At 39.6% G+C, this 25,880-nt stretch overlaps 1 protein-coding gene across 1 annotated transcript in view; it reads right to left on the bottom strand.

Moving 5' to 3' along the window:
* Nucleotides 1–2,003: 2,003 nt before the first annotated feature.
* The window catches only part of LOC132822652 (opsin-5-like), a gene marked incomplete at its 3' end in the record, with an annotated part of 57,209 nt that continues 33,332 nt past the window's right edge, over nucleotides 2,004–25,880 (bottom strand). The window contains exons 2-7 of the mRNA XM_060835899.1: nucleotides 20,013–20,050; nucleotides 18,797–18,959; nucleotides 14,258–14,385; nucleotides 11,505–11,839; nucleotides 8,385–8,876; nucleotides 2,004–2,048 (exon numbers count right to left, since the gene is read on the bottom strand). Coding sequence (XP_060691882.1) covers nucleotides 2,004–2,048; nucleotides 8,385–8,876; nucleotides 11,505–11,839; nucleotides 14,258–14,385; nucleotides 18,797–18,959; nucleotides 20,013–20,050 — 1,201 coding nt within the window. The remainder of the gene's footprint in view (nucleotides 2,049–8,384; nucleotides 8,877–11,504; nucleotides 11,840–14,257; nucleotides 14,386–18,796; nucleotides 18,960–20,012; nucleotides 20,051–25,880) is intronic.

The following is a 25,880-nucleotide window of genomic DNA, read 5'->3' as shown; positions in this document are numbered from 1 at the left end:
ATTTAACCCTTTGACCCTCTTCAACATATAAAATCACATTTTAGAGAGGAAAAGTGGTGAAATCTATTAGAAGAAGATTTATGGATTATAATTAAGCCAATATTCCATAGTTTTCAGTGCATTATGACAATATCAGATTGCTATTTCCATAATAAATATGTTCCAACAGTGCAACACACATTAATGGGGTTTATGTTCCTATCATCAAAAACTATAGTTACTCATCAAATCAAATCAAATCAAATGGAGAGAGAGTTGAGATGCTTATCCCTTGCATGCTACAACAGTGTAATAAGTTATTTAGTCCAACTAACTTTAGCACAACGGTGACAGAAACATTGCTCATTGTAACCTCACTCAAAACCCATTTGCTTACATAGAATAAAAACCCAGCCCTTATAGTTTTCTCAGTATTAATACAAGCTGGCTCCTGCTTCATGGGTCATGCATAGCTGGGAGCATATTCAATGTAAAATTGTAAGGGTAGATTAGGAACAATTGCCAGAAGAGTCTAGCAAAATAAAATGACCTCTCAATGGTTAGTGAAAACCTGCCAAGTATATTTTGATATTTATGCCTGCTGCTTGTGACTCACCGTTAGGTGTTGTGGACACCAGTACAGAACTTACTTTTCCGAACAGAAATGAATGTTAATGAACAATAAAGAGTCATACATTGAACTGGGAGCTTGGCAGTCTTCAAGAAGATCATTTTCTGTGTAAAATACAGCACCTCTGCATTGAATTAATGGAAAATTCATCCGATTGACTGGGATTACCTGTAGCCATTTGAATCTAGTTAACAATACAGACTCTTGTGGGAAAGTCCACAGTATAATTATTTTGTGATGTGTTCACTGTTACCTAAACTCCAAGGGAAATTGTTAAACGTGCCAGAATTGTGGCTCATTATGATACTTAATTTCCAAGTACAAGTCATCATGGTGGCTTAACCAATGGCTCTGTAATCGTTTCCAGGTGTCTGAAAGACCCAAGAGCCCAAATATTAATCATTGCTGCTGTATAATTCACTGCAATCATTAATCTTTACTGTCACTTTAATCCCTACAACACCATCAGTACCAAGAAGTTCTGTACTGCTGCATAAAATTTCAGCTGAGACACTGTGATGCGTATGAATCATTTTATTATAGTAACAATAATGCTAGAAGTACTAACTTTATTGTTCTATTGTCAAAATATAAATTAGCACAAATTGTGAATATCAAATACTTTTCTGCTTTCACTGTCTTTTCTTATCCCCTAGATTATGTCCATCTTTCCTATCTTTCTCATCTTGTTTTAATCCCTGTTATTTCTTATTCATGTTTTATTAATTTTACAACATGTTTGCATATGTTTTATAAATTTCACTCCATGACTATTTTAACATCATACATTTTAAAGCAGAGGCTGGCATTAACCTGATTTGGTCTTTTTATAGTTAAAAACTATTTGCAAAGATCACTTCTTCAACCAATCATGGAAATTCGACATGGTTCTGTCACTGCAGCAATTTAGGCAAATTCCTGATCTCAGATTTCAAGTGAGTTTGAGAATCACAAACCCACCAAATGTCATAACTCAGCTGGTCACACAACCAGCATGAATTAACTTGTTATAAATGAAGAATTCATCAGTAAGTAGGAAATTTAAAATCCAAATTAGATATGATCAGCAATTTCTCATCAACATGTATTCAAGGTAGAAATTGTTTCAGCACTGACAGAGATACTTGACTATTTGTGCACAAACTTATTGTTTTTCTACTCAAATTTATGAACATTTTTAAAAATTGGAATTTAATTACAGTACAGTCATAGAGATGTACAGCATGGAAACAGACCCTTCGGTCCAACCTGTCCATGCCGACCAGATATCCCAACCCAATCTAGTCCCTCCTGCCAGCACCTAGCCTATATCCCTCCAAACCCTTCCTATTCATATACTCACCCAAATGCCTTTTAAATGTTACAATCATACCAGCCTCCACCACTTGCTCTGCAGCTCATTCCATACACGTACCACCCTCTGTGTGAAAAGGTTGCCCCTTAGGTCTCTTTTTTATCTTTTCTCTCTCACCATAAACCTATGCCCTCTAGTTATGGACTTCCCCACCCCAGGGAAAATACCTTGGCTAGTTATTCTATCCATGCCCCTCATGATTTTATAAAACTCTATAAGGTCACCCCTCAGCCTCCAACACTCCAGGGAAAACAGCCGTAGCCTATTCAACCTGTCACTACAGCTTAAATCCTCCAACCCTGGCAACACCCTTGTAAATCTTTTCTGAACCCTTTCAAGTTTCACAACATCTTTCCGATAGGAAAGAGACCAGAATTGCATGCAATATTTCAAAAGTGGCCTAACCAATGTCCTGTACAGCCGCAACATGACCTCCCAACTCCAATACTCAGTACTCAGACCAATAAAGGAAGGCATACGAAACGCTTTCTTCACTATCCTATCTACCTGTGACTCCACTTTCAAGGAGCTATGAACCTGCACTCCAAGGTCTCTTTATTCAGCAAAACTCCTTACTATTGAGTGCATAAGTCCTGCTAAGATTTGCTTTCTCAAAATGCAGCACCTCACATTTATCTGAATTAAACTCCATCTGCCACTTCTCAGCCCATTGGACTATCTGATCAAGATCCCATTGTAATCAGAAGTAACCCCCTTTGCTGTCCATTACAACTCCAAGGTTGGTGTCATTTGCAAACTTACTAACTATACCTGTTATGCTCACGTCCAAATCATTTATATAAATGATGAAAAGATGAATCCTACACTGATCCTTGTGGTACTCCACTGGTCACAGGTCTCCAGTCTGAAAAACAACCCTCCACACCACTCTCTGTCATCTACCTCTGAGACAGTTCTGCATCCAAATGGCTAGTTCTCCCTGTATTCCATGAGATCTAACCTTGCTAACCAGTCTCCCATGGGAACCTTGTTGACCATTTTACTGAAGTCCATATAGATCATGTCCACTGCTTTGCCCTCATCAATCCTCTTTGTTACTTCTTCACAAAAACTTAATCAAGTTTGTGAGACATGATTTCCCACACACAAAGCCATGTTGACTATCCCTAATCAGGCCTTGCCTTTCCAAAAATATGTACATCCTCTCCCTCAGGATTCCCTCCAACAACTTGCCCACCACCAATATCCAGCTCACTGGTCTATAGTTCCCAGACTTGTCCTTAAGAGTTGAATGCTATGTTCTCATTTACTGAAAACCTCCTTTGATTTAGAATTCACCAGTCCCCCATCTACATAATTCTATGAATCTTCAAAAGATAATGGTGATTATGTTTAGTGTGGGTTTGTTTAGTGAGCCATGTACCAATACAACAGCAGGGTTTTCAAATGGCAGGATTTCTCACACCATTACCATAAAAGAAAGTATCTAATCAAAAACCAAGGCATATAAAATGGCATTAACTAAGAGTAGGTCAGCGGATTTTAGGAATGAGCTGCGGATGACTAAAAGGCTAATAAACAGAGAGAAAACTTATTATGAAAGTAAATTGGCAAGAAATATAAAACAATCAAGTTTAACAAAATAGAGTAGATAAAGTACACGTGCGATCCTTGAAGGATACAATTTGGTCATTATAACAGGGAAAAGGGAAAAGGAAGATTATTTAAACCAATATTTAGCATCAAACTTCACCATCTTAATAAACTTTCCAATCCTTTGGTCTACCATTAACTTATGTCATTTTGTATGCCTTAGTTTTTGACTGGGTACTTTCTTTATGGTAATGGTGTGATAAATCCTGCCATTTGAAAGTTTTGCTGTTGTATTTGTACATGGTTCACTACTACCTCCAAGTGTTTGCTGTTCAATTAGCATAGCCCAAAGCCTTACAGTGACCATCATCTTTTGAAGGTTCATAGATAGATGTGCAAATATTACCACCCTCTGCGTGAAAAAGTTGTCCCCTATGTCTCCTTTATATCTTTCCCCTCTCAGCTTAAACCTATGCCCTCTAGTTCTGGACACCCCGATCCCAGGGAAAAGATTTTGTCTATTTATTCTATCCATGCCCCTCATAATTTTGTAAACCTTTATAAGGTCACCCCTCAGCCTCCAATGTTCCAGGGAAAATAGTCCCAGACTGTTTAGCCTCTCCCTGTAGCTCAGATCCTCCAACCCTGGCAATATCCTTGTAAATCTTTTCTAAACCCTTTCAAGTTTCACAACATCTTTCCGATAGGAAGGAGACCAGAACTGCATGCACTGTTCCAACAGTGGCCTGACCAATGTCCTGTACAGCCACAACATGACCTCCCAACTCCTGTACTCAATACTCTGGCCAATAAACAAAAGCATACCAAGTGCCTTCTTCACTATCCTATCTACCTGTGACTCCACTTTCCAGGAGCAATTAACCTACACTCCAAGGTCTCTTTGTTCAGCAACACTCCCTAGGACCTTACCATTAAGTGTATAAGTCCTGCTAAGATTTGCTTTTCCAAAATGCAGCACCTCACATTTATCTGAATTAAACTCCATCTACCACTTCTCAGCCCATTGGCCCATCTGGTCAAGATGCTGTTGTAATCTGAGATAACCCTCTTCGCTGTCCACTACACCTCCAATTTTGGTGTCATCTGCAAACTTACTAACAGTACCTCTTATGCTCACATCCAAATCATTTATGTAAATGACAAAAAGTAGAGGGCCCAGCACAGATCCTTGTGGCACTCCACTGGTCACAGGCCTCCAGTCTGAAAAACAACCCTCCACCACCACCCTCTGTCTTCTAGCTTTGAGCCAGTTCTGTATCCAAATGGCTAGTTCTCCCTGTATTCCATGAGATCTAACCTTGCTAATCAGTCTCCCATGGGGAACCTTGTTGAATGCCTTACTGAAGTCCATATAGATCACATCTACTGCTCTGCCCTCATCAATCTTGTTACTTCTTCAAAAAACTCAATCAAGTTTGCGAGACATGATTTCCCACGCACAAAGACCATCCCGAATCAATCCTTGCCCTTCCAAATCCTGTCCCTCAGGATTATCTCCAACAACTTGCCCACCACTGAGGTCAGGCTCACCGGTCTATAGTTCCCTGGCTTGTCTTTACCATTCTTCTTAAACAGTGGCACCATGTTTGCCAACCTCCAATCTTCTGGCACCTCACCTGTAACTATCGATGATACAAATATCTCAGAAAGTGGCCCAGCAATCACTTTTCTAGTTTCCCACAGAGTTCTCTGGTACACCTGATCAAATCCTGGGGAGTTATCCACCTTTAACTGTTTCAAGACATCCAGCACTTCCTCCTCTGTAATCTGAACATTTTGCAAGATGTCACCATCTATTTCCCTACTGTCTATATCTTCCATATCCTTTTCCACAGTAAATACTGATGGAAAATATTCATTTAGTATCTCCCCCATTTTCTGTGGCTCCACACAAAGGCCACCTTGCTGATCTTTGAGGGTCCCTATTCTCTCCCTAGTTACCCTTTTGTCCTTGACATATTTTTAAAAGCTTTGCCAAAGCTATCTGATGTCCCCGTATTGCCCTCCTGATTTCTCTCTTAAGTATACTCCTACTTTCTTTATACTCTTCTAAGGATTCACTCGATCTACCCTGTCTGTACCTGACATATGCTTCCTTCTTTTGCTTAACCAAACTCTCAATTTCTTCAGTCATCCAGCATTCCCTATACCTACCAGCCTTCCCTTTCACCCTGACAGGAATATACTTTCTCTGGATTCTTGTTATCTCATTTCTGAAAGCTTCCCATTTTCCAGCTGTCCCTTTACCTGCGAACATCTGCCTCCAATCAGCTTTCAAAAGTTCTTGCGTAATACCGTCAAAATTGACCTTTCTCCAATTTAGAACTTCAACTTTTAGATTTGGTCTATCCTTTTCCATCACTATTTTAAAATGAATAGAATTATGTTCGCTGGCCCTAAAGTGCTCCCCCACTGACACCTCAATCACCTGCCCTGCCTTATTTTGCAAGAGTAGGTCAAGTTTTGCACCTTGTCTAGTAGGTACATCCACATACCGAATCAGAAAATTATCTTGTACACGCTTAAGAAATTCCTCTCCATCTAAACCTTTAACACTATGGCAGTCCCAGTCGATGTTTGGAAAGTTAAAATCCCCTACTATTCTTACAGATAGCTGAGATCTCCTTACAAGTTTGTTTCTCAATTTCCCTCTGACTATTGGGGGGTCTATAATACAATCCCAATAAGATGATCATCCCTTTCTTATTTCTCAGTTCCACCCAAATAACTTCCCTGGATGTATTTCTGGAAATATCCTCCCTCAGCACAGCCATAATGCTGTCCCTTATCAAAAATACCACTCCCCCTCCTCTCTTGTCTCCCTTTCTATCCTTCCTGTAGCATTTGTATTCTGGAACATTAAGCTGCCAGTCCTGTCCATCCCTGAGCCATGTTTCTGGAATTGCTATGATATCCCAGTCCCATGTTCCTAACCATGCCCTGCCTTCATCTGCCTTCCCTGTTAAGCCCTTGCATTGAAATAAATGCAGTTTAATTTATTAGCCCTACCTTGTCCCTGCCTGCCCTGACTGTTTGACTCACTTCTGTTCTCAGCTGTACCTGTCTCAGATCGATCTCTTTCCTCACTATCTCCCTGGGTCCCACCCCCCACCTTACTAGTTTAAATCCTCCCAAGCAGTTCTAGCAAATTTCCCTGCCAGTATATTAGTCCCCTTCCAATTTAGATGCAATCTGTCCTTCTTGTACAGGTCACTTCTACTCTAAAAGAGATTCCAATGATCCAAAAATGTGAATCCTTCTCCCATACACCAACTCCTCAGCCATGCATTTATCTGCTTTATCCTCCTATTCCTGCCCTCACTCGCTCGTAGCACTGGGAGTAATCCAGACATTACTACACTTGAGGACATCCTTTTTAAATTTCTGCCTAACTCTCTGTAATCTCCCTTCAGAGTCTCAACCTTTTCGCTTCCTATATCGTTGATTTCAATGTGGACAATGATCTCCTGCTGGCCCCTCTCCCCTCTCTGAGACATCCTTGATGCTGGCACCAGGGAAACAACACACCATACTGCTTTTTCTCTGCTGGCCACAGAAACATCTGTTTGTACTGCTGACTACAGAATCTCCTAACACAATTGATCTCTTGGAAGCTGGCATATCCTTCGTTGCATTAGAGCCAGTCCCAATACCAGAAACAAGACTGTTCGTGCTATGTTCACTTGAGAATCCATTACCCCTGACTAATGCACCTAACACTATGGGTCAATTTAGCATGGGCAATTCGCCTGACCTGCACATCTTTGGATTATGGGAGGAAACCAGAGCACCCGGAGGAAACCCACACAGATATGGGGAGAATGTGCAAACTCCAAACACACAGTCACCTGAGGCGGGAATCAAACCCAGGTCCTTGGCATAGTGAGGCAGCAGTGCTAACCACTGTGCCACCATACTGCCCGTAAATGCAACGAAACGACAGAAACGTGCATAAAAGAAGAGCTGTAAACTGTAAATTTATAATGATTTATGGTCAAGGTTCAAATCCCATCTGTTCCAGATGTGTGTAGTAACATCACTGAACAGGGTGATTAGAAAATATTAAAATCCTGACATTGTTAGAACTGAAAGTGGGCACACTGGAGCTGGTTAGTAGTTCCAACCTAAATATTCCCTACTTCACCCGTCTATCCCCCAACAACCAATCTATTGTTGTGAGTTATAATTTCACGCATGATTCAGAATATTTAATCATATATCTACATGCAAGTAGACAATTATACTGTGTGATATTAGGACACAATCACACTAACACAGTCATAATGTTTTATTTCCTTACTTTTATAATTTATTACTATGAATTTATACTTTTAAAGGTCTGTAATGCTGGACTTGTTATTTATTTAGTTTTCTATTTCTTTTCCTCAAAATTTGTACTCAGGAATCTGTACCTAGATACCTTTGTACCTAAGATGACACCATAACAACAACTTGTAAACATTTCGCTGCACTCATATGAGTACATGTGACAATACAGCTAATTCTAATTCCAATCCCTACTTATTTAAGGCTGTTCAAATCCTCAGATAGAAATTTTGTGATGTTAGCGCATTACAAATTTAAGACAAATATACAGAATTATAGTACTAAAATAGCAATGTTTATGACATAATTTGTGTAATTTCTTGATTCTTGGACACATCTTTACCAAACTAAAACCTGCTTTTTCAACCTAAATAGATCTGCACAAAACTTTCATTGTTCAAAGTGACAAAAAATGGTAACAATATTTTATATTAGTGTTATATTAGTCCCTAGCTTGATGGGCAGTTTGTCAATTTCTGCCTCAATATGTCCAGTTGAAGGTGTCATGTTTGTAGTCACCAACACAAAGGTAGTGGTTTTCACGTGACTATGTGTTGTACTGTTATCACTTGAAATATCAGTGCCATCTCTACATGTAGATCCTCCTGGACTCTGAGATTTTGAATGGTTACTGAAACTTTCAAACGTATTACTGCATGTATTGTAGGCATCCTGCAGATCCACAAATCTACTTGGAGGCTTGCAAGAATTCAATCTGATCTGGTTGCGAGCTGATTTTACAGACTGGTCTGATCCTCTGTTGCAGGGTTGATTCTGCCAGCTGCACAGATTGAGTAAATGTGCCATGCCTTTGTTCAAACATTTTCGGAAGTTTGGTTTAAACAGCAGATGTACAATTGGGTTATATAACGTAGATGATTTTGCAAATATAGCAGACAGAGCAAACGCTAGTGGTGGAACCTTGTCACTGTTCCCAAATGCTGCCCACATTGCTGTAATTGCATACGGGGTCCATGCTATTAAGAATCCAATGCATACAGCCACACTTAACTGTAAAATAATGAAAAGTGAATAGTCACAGATTTTATTTCACGATCATAATGATTGTGACAAAAATGAAACATTTTTCTTTAAGATTGGTGTTAACATCTTCAAGTTAATCTTCAGTAAGCAACTATCTTATTCCAACTTGGTACAATAGTCACAGAACTTTGGCAATTGAAAACTAATTCACGGTGGCACGGTGGCTCAGTGGTTAGCACTGCTGCCTCACAGCACCAGGGGCCTGGGTTTGATTCCTGCCTGTCTGTGTAGAGTTTGCACATTCTCCATGTCTGCATGGGTTTGCTCCGGTTTCCTCCCACAATCCAAAGATGTGCAGGTCAGATGAATTGGCCACTCTAAATTGCCCACAGTGTTAGGTGTGTTAGTCAGGGGTAAATATAGGGCAGGGAAATGAGTTTCTCTTCGGAGGGGCGGTGTGGACTTGTTGGGCCAAAGGGCCTGTTTCCACATTGTAGAGAATCTAATCTAATGATGAACAGATAGTTGGCAAAATCAGACTGGTCCTGATAACATTTTCAAAACCATATCACATTGTTCAAATCAGAGAGCTTGTTTTGAACTTTTAAGGGGAACTGGTAAGGAAGGCAGCCTTCTTTATTGAGGAGAAAAAACAAGCAACTGCTTCAGTATAATATTTCATGCACCTTATTGCTCACCTAATACAACAGTCTGGAACATCCAGCTGAATTTTATTGATTGCCAGTGAGTTCAGTTGCCGGGGCTGACTAGGGTGACCCCACTTCGGTGGGCAGTAGGATTTAAGGTTAGAGACAAAAAAGCTGCTGATGCTGGAATCCAAGGTAGACAAGCAGGAGGCTGGAAGAACACAGCAAGCCAAGTAGCATCGGGAAGTGGAGAAGTCAATGTTTCAGGTGTAACCTTCTTCAGGACTGGGAGTGGGTGTACGGGGAGCTGCAGATAAAGGGAGAAATGGAGGATGGCTTTGAGTTGGGGGGGGAGGTGCGGGGTGGTTAGGTAGGGATAGGTGAACATAGGTAGAGGGTACGACCTGGTTGGTCGATGGGGGAATGAATCTGGTTGGTAGCTGGAAGGAAGGGTCGATCAGAGAAATGGAAGGAGGGGGAGGGGTTAGGAAAGGAGTTGGGGAGATGGGAAGGGAGGTTATTTCAAATTGGAGAACTCAATGTTGAGTCCTCCAGGCTGTAGGCTGTCTGGGAGGAAGATGAAATGTTTGCATCTTTGGAGGCCAAGGATGGTCATGTTGGAAAGGGAGTGGGAAGGAGAATTAAAAGGTGACTGGGAGGTCAGGTCGGCCCCTGTGGGCCTGGCTGAGATGCTCAGCAAAATGTGCCCAGAGTTTATAGTTGGTCACATTGATGTAGAGAAGGCCACGTTGGGAGCATCAGATACAGTAAACTAAATTGGAGGAGAGGCAGGTGAGCCTCTGTCTCACCAAGAAGGATTGTTTGGGCCCTGGATGGAGATGAAGAGGTGGTGTGCTAGCATGTTTTGCATCTTTAATGGTTGCAGGGAAAGATACCTGGGGGTTTGCGGCGTGGTGTTGTTATAGAAAGTGGCGCAAACCAAGGATTGCTGGAGGAAACGGTCCTTGCAGAAAGCAGAAGTGGGTGGGGAGAGGGACATGTTCTTGGTGGTGGGGTCTAATTGGATTTGGCAGAAGTGTTTAAGGATGATGTACTGGTTTAAGGGCCTGTTGGGTTGGTAAATAAGGACAAGGTGGACCCTGTCTTTATTGCATTTGCGGGCGGTGGGGTTTCGAGCAGTGGAATGGGGAATGGAAGAGGTGCAGTGGGGGCTGCCTGGATGACAGAGAGGGAAAAAAACACGTTGTTCAAAATAGGTGGACATTTGGGATGCATGAGGAGACATTGAACAAAGTGCTTTTCCCCTCTCTCTCATCCAGACAGCCCTCCACTGCACCTCCTCCATTCCCTGCTCCACTGTTCTAAACCACCTCCTCACCTCCTTGCCCTCACCTACCACCCCACCAATTTCCACATCAATGCTTCATCCTTAAAAACTTCCACCAACTCCAATTAGACCCCACCACCAAGAACACCTCTCTCTCTCTGCTTTTCGCAAGGATCATTCCCTTTGCCAATCTTTGGTCTGTGCCACTCTACCCACCAAGCCCCTCAGTACCTTGCCCCGGAACCGACAAAGATGCAAAACCTGCTGGCACACTATCCCTCTCACCTCCATCCATGGCCCCAAACAGTCCTTCCAGGTGAGACAGAGGTTCACATGCCTCTCCTCCAACCTCGTTTACTGTATCTGGTGCTCCAGATGTGGCCTTCTCTATATTGGTGAGAGCAAACATAAACTCAGGCTGAGCTCACATGGCAACACCACGTCATTGAATGGTTTTGCCTGTGCTACAATGAGAATTTGCTCCTCCATGATTTGTTTCGACATTATATACAGGCTCTTTGGCAGACTCCCCAATGCACCAAGCATTTCATTTCATGTAAAAAAGAGTCAATACTGAGCACAGTTCATGCCCCTAAATCCCTCCCATTACATCTCAATCTAACATTGACTTTAATTACAACAGGTCATGAGTTTCTAGCTAAGTTGTTCTCTTGTCACCATAAAGTAACTCAAAACACCATAAAGTATTTTCAGACTTACCTTTACAATTAGATTGTGAACATTGCTCGAGGTTGTTTGTGAAGATACATGCTGTTGCACTGCTCTTCTTGATCCTTTTATTGTTAACAGGATGAGAGTGTATGACGTAGTGATTATACAACATGGGAAGACATAGCAAAACACAAAAAGTGCTACAATATAGGATGTTGCATTGGAATCTGTAGTTGGTGCATTCCAATCTATGCAACAAGCAGTCCCATAAGGCTCCAGTCCATAATGACCCCAATTTGCAAGAGGGGAGATGGCAAATATGGAAGCATATGCCCAAGCAAATGTCATTAGGAGATATGCATATTCTGATGTAAATCTGTTGCCTATTGTAGAATAAAAACGTAGGAACATTTGATTAGAATCAAACCAGAAGTACTAATTACTGGAGCTCAAAAACACTTTAGCACATGGAAAGATTAATCAAAACCCAATCCATCAGAGATGGCACAGAATTTATTCAGTTGTGGACCGTTTGCCACCTTTTTGCTTTTGGCAAGAAATGTATTATGCAAATACTACATCAACCCTCAGAAAAGTTTGATTTCAGAACATTTACCAAAAGCTAAATCAGATCCCAAGCAGCTTTACTCTAAGGAGACGCTACAGTTTTTACACTAACCCCTATAACCAACACAGTAGGGCTGATAACCAGTTTAGACAATCTTGTCAGGCCTCACTAACATGTCTTTTACAAGGTGGCATAATATTTTGATCTAAGGCAGGTAGGCAATACCCCTGGGAATTGTTAGGGGACAACAGGCAGGATTAGTAAACTTAGTAAACAAATTAGTAAACTTTTCCACTTTTGGAGAAGTTGTACAGCATTTCCATTTTCAAAATTGCTCATTACTTCACTCTAAGCCAGTAATACTGTTATTTACTGTATGACCTTTCCAACATACTTACCCTCAAAATTTTCTGATCTCTACTGGATGATGCCAGTGCATGGCATGCTCAGCCCAGTGGAAATGCAACTTCCGTGAGCACACTATGTGCAATAGTGAGGTGCTTGTCTGCATGAAGGACCCCAGCAAGTTCCTTCACCTCTAGATCCCACAAAGTAGTTTTAAAATGGTTCAGTTTTCAGGCTCGATTGAAGCTGCTATGGACAACCCACTCATATCCAGGGTAAGATGATTTTAAGATCCAACAAAATGAAAACCCAATTTACACAGATTACAGGGCTCATGCTGCACTCAGGAAAGTGTTGCACACCACTGAAAGATAAAACTTTTTATAATCGGAATGGAGTGGGAACTTAGTGAGTACTTCACCCACTCCATTTTAACTACTTGCCTGCCCTTGCAAAACCTGAGAAGCGGAATTGAAATCAATTATTTAACTCCTCCAGCTCGTTTCATTCATTTTACTGATGCAATGTTTCAAAATCATTGCAGAATCTTGAGAACAAATTATCAGAGATATAAAAAGTAAATTGCCTGCCTTATGCAAATAACTAGGTAAAAACCCGAAATGTTGATTTTCCTGCTCCTCGCATGCTGCCTGACCTGCTGTGCTTTTTCAGCACCACTCTAATCTAGGCTTATGAAAATAACTGGTTGCTATACTATCTTGAAAGGAAGAACAATGGAATAAATCTACTTTTGTCTTCCATGTAGCTATACACTGTAACATCGGCCTAGAATGTTAGAATTCGTATTCCACCCATCAGCTCCTACAATTTTGTACCACAACCTGCTGGAAAAATGAATTGAAAATGAAGCACCCAGTTCAATGAAGTACTTGTGAAATGTAAGGTCAGAGCAAGAAACAGACAAAATGACAGAGAAGGGAGTGGTGGAAATGAGAGTCAAACTACAGGAAAAGAATTAAAGGAAATGAAAGAAAATTGATTAAGGGTGGGCAAAAGAAGTGAAAAAGGAAGATAAGATTTTGTTTAGTTTAAGGTATTTACTATTTAAAACTTGAAAGCATAATTTACTGCTGATGGAAAAAAGCATTCAAAGTTTCAGAGTTCTCTCACTGGGCACCAGAGTTGAGTGGCATATCTAGACCATAAAATCATGTAATTTTGACAACACGAATTATGAGCCCAACTGACTGTAATGAGATTAATTTGTATTAATGATCTATAATTGCATGATACACAATCGGGAGACCTACGGTAACATTGTTTTGGAGTTGTCCTGCCAGGAAATATCTCTTCATTGTCCAAAATGATGGCAGTGATATGAAATGACAGCAATTTCCAGCAATTTCTGGGTCATTCTTAATTTAGGTAAAGTATTACTTAGGTTCAATGCATAACTTCTAATAATTATCTTTGGATGACCCAGACTGTTTAGATTATTAAAACAACCAAACATTAATATTGCAAATATGTCAACCTATTTGAATTTGGTTACCCATTTGGTAGCATTCTTGTGTGATTTGTATTGGAATGCACTAACACAGGTGTTATTGTAGAGGGTCTGAACATGTTTAGTATTATTGATGTACTTAAAAGGAAGATAAATAAGTACATGAGGGAAAGAAAGAAATAGAAAAATATACAGACATTAGTCAGGGAACCAGAGTGGAAGGAGTATCATGTGGAAAATAAATATTGCCAGAGAGTACTTAATTGGAATGTGTATCTGTGTTGTAAATTCTATGTAGTTTTCTGCAAAACAAGCAATCTAGGGTTCATGTATAATTACAAATATTTATAAAATTACATTTGGAATTCAATATATCTTGTAAAAAATTAAGTAATGAGAAAGGAAAAATTTTGGACTTACCATATGCAGGGTAACAAACCTTCATGCAGCAGACTACACCCAATACTGTCAGGTTAGTAAGACTGCAGATACCAAATAACACACCACAAAATGCATAATAGATACATGTTCCATGACCAAACAACCATCTGGAAGAGAGATCACTCTTAGTTATCTTGTAAGAGCATACAGACCAAAACTATTCAGATGAACAAGACTTATCTAAATGATATGTTGAGATAGATATGCTAATTATTTTAATTCTTTTAATTTAATGAGGTTCAAATTTGCTTTTCACAACTTCTTCCAGACGTAAGTTGGAGAAGTTTTGTGCTTCTTTCACACTTTCTAACAATTTTTGAACTCAACTCGATGACAGGCCCTTCTTTTCAACACTGAGCTTATGGTTGAACTGGAAAATACTTGTCATGCAAAGTCAAATTATATTCATACAGATTTCCTCCTCGGTATACTATTCTGTCCTGTAACTCAAGGTTGCATTGAATTTGTCTTGCCTCCATTCCATTGTCAAATAATTTCAACACACAGATTTCATTCTCATTAGTTTATTTGAAATGCAGTTCTCAATTCTCTTATTCATTCACTTATTTAGAAATATTTAAGAAATAATATTTAAGAAAAAGCCACATATGGATTTTTTTTAAATTTAAGGACTTATGGAAAAGTCCCAGCAATACTTTTATTAACTGACCCATGTGATAATACTTCATTTTGCTAACTTGTAAAAAAGCTATGGAATATTTGAAAATTAGGAGTAAAACATTGATCAGAATGATATAGTGACATGAAAATTTTAAAAAGACCACCTAATTGAAAGTTTGTGAGAAGATTTGCAACTCAGGTGCTCGATGTTGTGGTTCTGTTCGCCAAGCTGGGAATTTGTGTGGCAGACGTTTCGTCCCCTGTCTAGGTGACATCCTCAGTGCTTGGGAGCCTCCTGTAAAGCGCTTCTGTCATGTTTCCTCCAGCATTTATAGTGGTTTGTCTCTGCTGCTTCCGGTTGTCAGTTCCAGCTGTCCACTGCAGTGGCCGGATATTGGGTCCAGGTCGATGTGTTTGTTGATAGAATCTGTGGATGAGTGCCATGCCTCTAGGAATTCCCTGGCTGTTCTCTGTTTGGCTTGTCCTATAATAGTAGTGTTGTCTCAGTTGAATTCATGTTGCTTGTCATCTGCATGTGTGGCTACTAAGGATAGCTGGTCGTGTCGTTTAATGGCTAGTTGGTGTTCATGGATACGGATCATTAGCTGTCTTCCAGTTTGTCCTATGTAATGTTTTGTGCAGCCCTTGCATGGGATTTTGTACACTACATTGGTTTTGCTCATGCTGGGTCTCGGGTCCTTTGTCCTGGTGAGTTGTTGTCTGAGAGTGGCTGTTGGTTTGTGTGATGTTATGAGTCCTAGTGGTCGTAGTAGTCTGGCTGTCAGTTCAGAAATGTTCTTGATGTATGGTAACATGGCTAGTCCTTTGGGTTGTGGTATTCCTCATTCCATTGTCTTTCCCTTAGGCATCTGCTGATGAATTTGCAGGGGTATCCGTTTTTGGCGAATACATTGTATAGGTGTTCTTCTTCCCCTTTTTGCAGTTCTGGTGAGCTGCAGTGTGTTGTGGCCCTTTTTAACAGTGTCTTGATGCAATTTCTTTTGTGTGTGTTGGGGTGGTTGCTTTCGTAGTTCAGGAGTTGGTCTGTGTGTGTGGTTTTCCTGTATACCTTTATGGTGAATTCTCCGCTTGGTGTTCTCTGCAGCACACCAGAACTGCAAAAGGAGGAGGAAGAACACCTCTACAATGTATTCGCCAAAAACAGATATCCCTGCCATTTCATCAACAGATGCCTAAGGGAAAGACAATGGAATGAGAACATGCTGCAACCCAAAGGACTAGCCACACTACCATACATCAAGAACATTTCTGAACTGACAGCCAGACTACTGTGACCACTAGGACTCATAACAGCACACAAACCAACAGCCACTCTCAGACAACAACTCACCAGGACGAAGGACCCGATACCCAGCATGAGCAAAACCAACGTAGTGTACAAATTCCCATGCAAGGGCTGCACAAAACACTACATAGGACAAACTGGAAGACAGCTAATGATCCGCATCCATGAACACCAACTAGCCACGAAACAACACGACCAGTTATCCTTAATAGCCACACACGCAGATGACAAGCAACATGAGTTCGACTGAGACAACACTACTATTATAGGACAAGCCAAACAGAGAACAGCCAGGGAATTCCTAGAGGCATGGCACTCATCCACAGATTCTATCAACAAACATATCGACCTGAACTCAACCAGCCACTGCAGCAGACAACTGGAACTGACAACCGGAAGCGGCAGAGACAAACCACTATAAATGCTGGAGGAAACATCACAGAAGCGCTTCACAGGAGGCTCCCAAGCACTGAGGATGTCACCTAGACAGGGGACAAAATGTCTGCAACACAAGTTCCCAGCTCGGCGAACAGAACCACAACAGACCACCTAATGTTGGGTACATATGAATCAGTAACAGACCAATGAATTGGCCAACTAGGATGTGTAAGAAATCTTCATGGTGATAAAATTATATTTCAGGAGGCATAGTTCATAACTGAGAATTGTAGCTTTTGAAATCTCCTAAAAGAGAATCATTCATTTTATGATCGTTGACAAACTGACAACTGCTTCTTCAAACTGTTTTTGTTTCATCCATAGGATGAGGATATTGTTGGTTGGAGCAACATTTATTGTCCATCCCTAATTAGCTTGGACCAAATGGCTTATCACACCTTTTTAGAGAGCAATTGAGAGTAAACTACATTACTGTGAATCTACAATAGGCCAGACCTAGTAAAGAAGGCAGATTTTCTTCCCCAAAGGACTTCAATGAATTGTGTGGGTATTTGCAATCATGGTTATATGGTTACCATTAGACAAGCTTTTAATTTCAGATTTTTTTCAAACTAATATACCCAGAACATTAGCCTGGGACTTTCGATTAATGGTTCAGTGATGTTAACACTAAGCCATCACCTCCCCAAATTATGAGAAAATATTTGGTTGTTTAAGGCTAACTTACGGACTGATTGTGTAACTTTGATAAAAAGTCAGAAAATCTGCATATTCTTCTTGCAGATTTTGACTTTCTCCCCTAAAATCTGTTACAAATGCTTAAATTAGGGTTTTGTCTGTAAGTACACACTTAAAACAAAACGTTTGCCTCTTTCCTCAGCTATCTGAAGTCTCAAAATTTAAAATGATCATCTTTATGTTGCAACTCCATCGTGCCTTTATCTTTCCTTATATCCATAACTGCCTTCAGCCCTTTGGCAGGCTTAAATCCTTAAGAAAGTGCAGGTTCTCTAGTTTTAGTTATCTGAATATTCATCTGCATCTTTTCACACCATAATTTTAGATCAGTACATCCTATTCTTTTGGAATTATTGGTCCTCTTTTAAACTGAACTCCTTGACTATCTTTTTTCATCACTTCTAATTATTCCAAATAATTCCACTTCTCCCAAGTTCCACACAACACTTTTTATTAGCCCAGTAGAAATTGATCAGTAAGTAACTTGAGACTAGTTGATGATCCCTTTATTTAATATTGGTGAGGCATTCTTCCTGCTGCTGAATGCATGCTTAGCTGAGTGAGGTTAAAGGGTTAGCTAGAATGTTGATGTCAGAAATGACACAACATGACCCTGTTAGAGTCAAAACAGCTTTATACAGTGATTGACATCACGCTTTGTCTATTCTGTGTATACTTGTCAGGCACAGTGATACACTAGTTTGGGGCAGCATGGTGACTCAGTGGTTAGCACTGTTGTCTCACAGCATCAGGGTCCCAGGTTCAATTCCAACCTCAGGTGACCGTCTGTGTTGAGTTTACATGTTCTCCCTGCTTCTGCGTGGGTTTTCTCTGGTTTCCTCCCAAAGTCAAAAAGTGAACTGGCCATGCTAAATTGCCCATAGTGTTAGGTACATTAGTCAGAGGAAAATGGGTCTGTGTGGGTTACTCTTCGGAGGGTCAGTGTGGACTTGTTGGGCCGGAGGGCCTGTTTCCACACTGTAGGGAATCTATTCTAGTCTCACAATTTTAGCAACCAACCCAAAATGAAATCCTGTGTGGCCTGATCCAGGCTGAGGGCATATGATGTGGATGTCAGTCTGGGAGTACAACACCACACATGGGGCCAAAGAGACAGGCACATTTTTCAGTTGAAATCTCAAGATGTCAGATGTGCTTTGTGAGGTATTCTGTTTATGATGTGATTACACCAAAGCTTCGCTGATACAATTTTGTCAAATGATAAGTCTTGAGTTTGACTTACCTATTTCTTCAGGATATGAAATCTTGTATTATATTTATCTTATGTTATATTTATAAAACTTAAATAATGCATAAATTTCAGCCAAATCTAACTGAATTGGACAAATTAATGTTGGTAATTTTTCTTACCTATTTCCTGTTGATCCTTACATTGTTCATGCCAATAATTGAAATTGAATTTGGTATGAATTTAACGTGTGTGCTTTAGTTACCTGTGTGCAAAAGATGATGGTATGGCCAGTGGTAATAGAGTTAATACCATTCCAAGGTCACTGACAGCCAAGTTTATTATGAAATATTCAGCAGGTTTAAGGGTGTGCTTGTTCCAGTATGCTACAAACAAGAGAATACTGTTTCCAAACACGGATAAAACACCTGTGAAAACACAGTTTTTTCAACCATTAATATTAAAAGCATTTTGCAGTGGAAATATTTACTCTTCATACAGATGGAAGTCCAAGTAAAGACACTTGTCTCAAAACATAATTAAAATGTATACTTGCTCATGGATTAAATTTGTCTTAAGAAAGATAAACTAACATATCACCAACTGCTAAAGCTAATTTAGATTTCCATATATCATGCAGAAAGTTGATATCTAACTTTGACTTAAGTAATTAACAACTTGTAGGTTATGCTATTTCTTGGTTTAAGCATCAGATGAACACAATGGACTGGATTTGCGATGGTAATAACAGAAATACATCTGTGCCTGTAATGTTTTGGTAAAACTAAAGGCAAAATCTGGTATCTGCACATGTGTAGTTGAGTGTGAAAATCTGGGAGTTGCCAATAGTGACAGTCCACTACTCCAAAGGCTGTATTTCTGCATTCTTTGCCAATGGAATTAGCAATGAATTACTGATTTTGTATGACTGTAAAGACTGACAAGAAATTTAAGACATTCCATTGGCAGTAATTGAGCTGTTAATTCCATATTAAGTCAGAATTCTGAACAAACTCTCTGGTCTCGAAAAAAAAAGTAATTTTAAAGTGTCAAGTCTCATTCCTACAGAAGAAAATCTGGCTCTCAAAGTATGCTCCATGACGATCTTTCAGTTCCAGATGGTCTGTGCACTGGCCCAAAATATAAGTTACGTGTGGAACGGCATTGTCAAGAGCAGAGTAGAAAGCAGTTTAGGATCTTTATTCTTATAGTAATATGAAGGCACATGACCAGGGTGACCCCCACGTGTGAAGCATAAGTTATTAACAGTGTGAGCAACATCAATATGTTTCCAAGTGAGATTTATGTTTCCATTTCAATATCCAACTGTGCAATCAGATTTCTATATTAGAATAATCTTTGTAATTTATGTTTCCTGCTTTGTCAGCAATGAGAATTCCTCAACCTGGTCAATTAATCACCCTCTGCTGCTACCTGTCCAGTTACAGATCTGCTGTAGAATGCCGAATTCAAATAGACACCAAAAAGGAGAAAGACTATACCCTGGAGTCCATCAAAGCTTCATGGACAGATCTTCTCAATATTAGTGTGAGTACCACTCACTCACTGCTGACTGCAAGAATCAAATAAAGGAGAAGGAAGAATTGTGAATGAGACAGTAGGAAAGAATATTTGTTGTTACTGAAAGAGTTTGAGGAGAGGTCTACTGTTCAAAATTAAGTAGTTCTGTTGTCCTACAGCACATAACATATTTGTGTCTTAAATAATATACTTTCCAGAAACATTCTGCACCAGAGCTAAGAGATAGTCACTATCATGTAGGGTTCCCAAAACAGACTGAATACACAATGATCTCCCAGCTGAAACACGCCTTTATAATTCAACAAAATTTTCACCATTTCCGACATTTCTGTAATTAAAAAATGAGAAGGCTGAAATAAAGTGAAAAATAAAGCTTTTACAATACACTTACAAATTTTCCTCAGAGCTTTTCTATGAAGTAACCAGGGATTGGTGCTCATTTCTTGCAGATGCCAGGATAATCCAAGAGGTTTGATGGATCAGAGGCATAGGCTGAAATAAGGGAGACAGGGATCTACCAAGTCTCTCACAGGTAGAAATTAAGGAAAGAAGAAAACTCATTTCTTATAAATATATTGTTCCCTCTCCAAAATGAATAATTAATTCAGGCTGTTTTGAGCTATCAAATGGAAATTTCAGAAAAATATATAAATATAAAAAATGCACTAGCTTTCATTTTCTTATGCTTTCTATCTCATTGTATGTAATAAAAGAAGTGAGAGATGAAATCTTGATTAAATATTGGAATTGTGAACTCACTGCAACATTTTTTAGTTTTCCACAAGTGGTGTTCATCATCGAACAGGATGCTGCCATCAAGTCCAAAACGATCTTCTGCCAGTCACATAATGAGTAATATGGCTCATGAAGTTCAATACTTGTGTGACTCTGGGTATGTAAGTGGATACTAAGACAGGTGGATACTAACCAACATATCTTTTTGGTTGTTTACAACAAGGAAGGCATTAATCATACTCAAACGGCCTGCACTTGAAAAGTTCACACATTAAATATGATTCTATAAATGGACAATATTTGCTGAATAATCCCAAGAATGTGAAGAATTATATCCAATTTAGGGCTGTTATTTGAACTTGTAATATACTGGCATCTAAATATATTAGTATACACAGTCCTCTTCTTGGCTGACAGAGAACATTTACATGCACAATACCTGCTCCAATTCAACAGCAATACTAGAGAATATTATCATGAACTTAACAGTTAAAGAAAAGCATGAACCTTGAAAACGTCCCATCAAGTGGTAGCTAAACAGCTGCAAACAGCTAATAAAATGTGATCTAGAGAAAATAATATACTTAGGTACAAAGTTGATTCGATGGATAGTGTTAAGATCCCCGTGGAGATCAATTACTTTTAAGAAGTGATAAGAATTTCCCACTGTCCATTATAATGGGTCACAAAGAAAGATTTCACATTTTCAGACTTATACTTTGCCAAACCCACATAGACAATGCATTAAAAACACAGGAAGTACCGGAGAAACAGCAGGTTTGGCAGCACTTGTGAAGAGAGAGGTACAACATTAAAATTTTGAATCCAGTATGACTCCAAGAAGTGACTCTATTACTCTAGTCATTGATATTGCCAAACCTGCTGAGTTTCTCCAGCATTTTCTGTTTTTATTTCAGATTTCTAGCATCTGCAGTGTTTGCTGTTATAGACTACACATTACTTTGTAGACAACTAAATTACTGAGCGACCAAAAAGGTACTCTCCAGTAACAACAAAAAACCCATGCTGCACTTATACATTACACTGCACACTCCATACTTATGTAATCTAGAATTGAATTGAATTAAATCAAAAGTTCCTCCTTGCTTGAACAGGATACATTTTCTGATTTCCCATGGTGAATCCTTAGTGTGTTTGTAAGGAGAACGTGGTTCACTCAAACCTTTGAGCATATTTAGATGGACTTCCCACAGCTAGGTAGCCTTTGGTGATTAGACAAAGAAATTATAAAATGGGAACAAAAGTCGATCATATGGCCTCTCCAGCCTGCTCCACCATTCAATCTGATCTTTGCAGATCCATTTTAAGTTCCACAATCCCCTCCTATGAAGTTAACCATTAATTACCTTGCCTAAGACATATTTATCTATCTTTGTCTTAAAAGATATTTAATTATTCTGCCTCCACTGCCTTCTGAAGCAAACAGTTCCAAAGTTTCACACACTCTCAGAGAGTAAAATATCTGTTCATCTCTCTCCTCAAAGGGCAACACATAAAATTTTAAAAAGGTAACTTTCAGCTCAGGACTGACTCACAAAAGGAAAACTCTTCCATATTCACCTTTTCAGGACCATTCAGTTTCTTATACACTGCAACCTAGTCACTTCTCACTGTTCTAAACTCCAATGGAATCATTTCCAATCTGTCCAAACTATCCTCATAAGACAGCTCATTTATTCTACGTTTTGATTCAGTAAACCTCATCTGAACCACTTCCAAGGCATTTACATCCTTCCTTAAATAAGGAGACTAAAATTACACACAATATTTGAAATGCAGTCTCAACATACCCAATATAACAGAAACACAACAGTTTGACATTTATATTCAATTCCTCTCATAATAAAAGAAAGCATTCCATTAGCTTTCTTGATTATGTGCTACACTTACATCCTAGCTTTTTGTGACTCATGAACAAGAACACCCATATCCCTCTGTACCTTGGAATGGTTCAGTCATTCTCCATTAAAGTAATTTGCTGCTTTGTTCTTTTTGCCAAAGTGAATTCCTTCATACATTCCTGCATGATTTTCGAGCTGCAGGATTTTTGCCCACTCAAACAACCTAGTTATATTCATCTGCAAACTGCTTTTGATCTTATAAAAATACCTTTCTACCTATTTTGGTGTCATCTGCAAATTTTGCTATGGTCACTTCATCTAAGTCATTGATATAAATGATCAAAATGGAGGCCCAGCAGAGTGTCTTGTAGATTCCAGTTGTCTCATGTGAGTGAGTGATGGGGTAGGGGGCAACTAACAGAGTGAAAAGATAGAGGTGACAGTGTGCAAGGAGGTAGGGTAGCAGATGGGTGTGTGATGTGGTACTGGTGATAGATATATGGGTGACGGAGTAGGTGAGTCAGCTGTTGCGTGGCTCGAGTATTTGAAGAATGGGGACATTCAAGTGTCCTGGGGGGATCGGAGGGGGCAGAAGGGGAATTATTTGGGTGCTTCCATGGGAGTGGATTGCTGTCCATGAGGCAAATGTTTTCTATCTATGAACATTGTACAGGATGGTGACTCAGCCAGGGATCTGTCGGGTTGCGGGTCACATGTCTAGGGGAGATGGGTGGATGTTAATGAGGTGGGACTTGGGCATCAGGATAGTTGAGAGGTTGCAGCCAGGGGTGAAAGATATCCATGGACTAATCAAATGCCCATGGGGATCAGCAGTCAGTTTGGGACTGTTTTTCTTTTGGCATCTGTTGTAATAACTAATTAAGGTAAGAATCCTCAAAAGTTTCCAACTCAAACTCAGAATTGAACTTCTTTGGAGGATCCCAGATACCTGTAATTGTCCTTTGGAAGATTAAATTTCCCAATAAGTAGTGAATGCATCAGAACTTCCATTATATGCTGATATGCACCTTTCAGGATGCATCCAGCTTCCAGCTGGAGGTCGGAAGATCAGTGCCTTAGTTCTGGTATCTGACAGAAAAAGACGTACGATAGCATCATTTTCTAAAATGGCATTTCACTCATTGCCAACAAAAAGAAAATGCTTCAGTCACTCCCCAGTGAAGTACAAGATATTTTAACCAAATTAACTTTTAAAAAATAATTTTCATAAATTTATTGCAGTTTGGCCCTTACAAATAATCAACAGATGCTCCCAATCTCTTATCTAGTTAAGTTATTGATTACTAAGCACTACAAAGATTGCAGGTTTCATCCAGGGACTAGATAAAACCAATGACTGCAGATGCTGGAAACCCGATTCTAGATTAGAGTGGTGCTGGAAAAGCACAGCAGTTCAGGCAGCATCCGAGGAGCAGTAAAATCGACGTTTCGGGCAAAAGCCCTTCATCAGGAATACAGGCAGAGAGCCTGAAGGGTTCACTTATCTCTCCACCCTTCAGGCTCTCGGCCTGTATACCTGATGAAGGGCTTTTGCCCGAAACACAGATTTTACTGCTCCTTGGATGCTGCCTGAACTGCTGTGCTTTTCCAGCAACACATTTTCAGCTCTGATCTCCAGCATCTGCAGTCCTCACTTTCACCACTCTAATCTAGACTCATCCAGGGACTGGGTAAAAAATGAGGTCTGCAGATGCTGGAGATCACAGTTGAAAATGTGTTGCTGGTTAAAGCCCAGCAGGTCAGGCAGCATCCAAGGAATAGGAAATTCGATGGGCTTATGCCCGAAACGTTGAATTTCCTATTCCTTGGATGCTGCCTGACCTGCTGTGCTTTAACCAGCAACACATTTTCAACTCATCCAGGGACTGTATGAAGCTAATTGATCTATATTGAGGTGTTGCAAGGGCAGCTACAATATTCTCAATATCACACAGTGAGGGAGTGAAATGAGTTATCTGTCACAATCCATGTTGGCTGTATCAATAATAAATAAAATTGGAATTAAGTAAATAAATACTTCAGAACTGATGCTTCTTCTTAAAACCTTTGGAATTTATCTCAGCTATAAGCTATCTGCTACCTAGATTTGCTCAAAGATTTGGCAGGTTTCCTATATGTACTACCATTAATTATGCCCTTTTTTTAAATTACTGTGAATCATAGTTTGAGAAATCAATGTAGGTCACTGACCATTCCGGCTTATGCCCGAAACATCGACTCTCCTGCTCTTCGGATATTATCTGACCTGCTGCGCTTTTCCAGCACCACACTTTTCGATTCTAACCCACTGAACAGAACACCAGAGTTTTGTCACATACCACTATGATAAATTAATATACCCATGTGCTCGTTTGGCAGGAATAGGATGATTGCAACCACTTATATAGTTTCAAACTATATGCAAGATTTTTATGCTTCTTTCATCTTTGTGTATCTTCCCTTTGTTGCTATTTCACCAGTCTTCACTGAACTTAAGTGTAAGGTAGCTAGAGGCAAACATAATAGATAAAATATTATATTAACAGCTTAAAATAGTGATTTCATGATTCAGGCCACATCATGCCAGGTTTTTGTGGAATGGGGCCAGACATAAAATTCTCAAGGCTTTTTAATCTCTGAAATATTGAAATAGATACCAGCAAGTCTTTAAAAAATTGAATTTAAAGCTTATTTTTTTACTATTATCAACTTTATTTCTATTCTTTATTTCCCTTTGCTTTCTTTTATTTCACAGTTTCTCCTGACTAATTTCTATTTATTCCCTCTCCATTCTTTGCTACCTTTGCTCAACCTTTCTTCATGTTCTCTTCCTTATCACTTCTGCATCTCTCTTCCTTCATTTTTATCAATTTTGCTTTTCTTTCCTTCACTTCTGTTTCTTTCCCTTTTAGTTTTAAGTTGATCTCCTTCCTTTTTGGTTGTCTCTTTTACTGATCCTTGCCCCTTTATCTTCTTTGTATTTTTCAACAGACTGCGCATTCCGTACGATCACAAGGTCACTGGGGATTTGGAGCAGGAATGTAAAGGGAGACGAGAAGATGAGAACTGAATTCAAATGTTGCTGATTTCTCACAAGCTGATAACTATGGTGAAAACCTGGCACCTACTTGGGCTGAGGCATTGAATTAAATTAGCTTCATTAAATTTAATAACTGAGTCTGGACTTGGACGTCTTCCTGGGCCTGTTGT

The sequence above is a fragment of the Hemiscyllium ocellatum genome, chromosome 15, assembly GCF_020745735.1.
Source record: "Hemiscyllium ocellatum isolate sHemOce1 chromosome 15, sHemOce1.pat.X.cur, whole genome shotgun sequence".
Classification (NCBI taxonomy): domain Eukaryota; kingdom Metazoa; phylum Chordata; class Chondrichthyes; order Orectolobiformes; family Hemiscylliidae; genus Hemiscyllium; species Hemiscyllium ocellatum.
The sequence above is the reverse complement of the archived record's forward strand: the minus strand, read 5'-3'. Positions and strand labels throughout refer to the sequence as shown.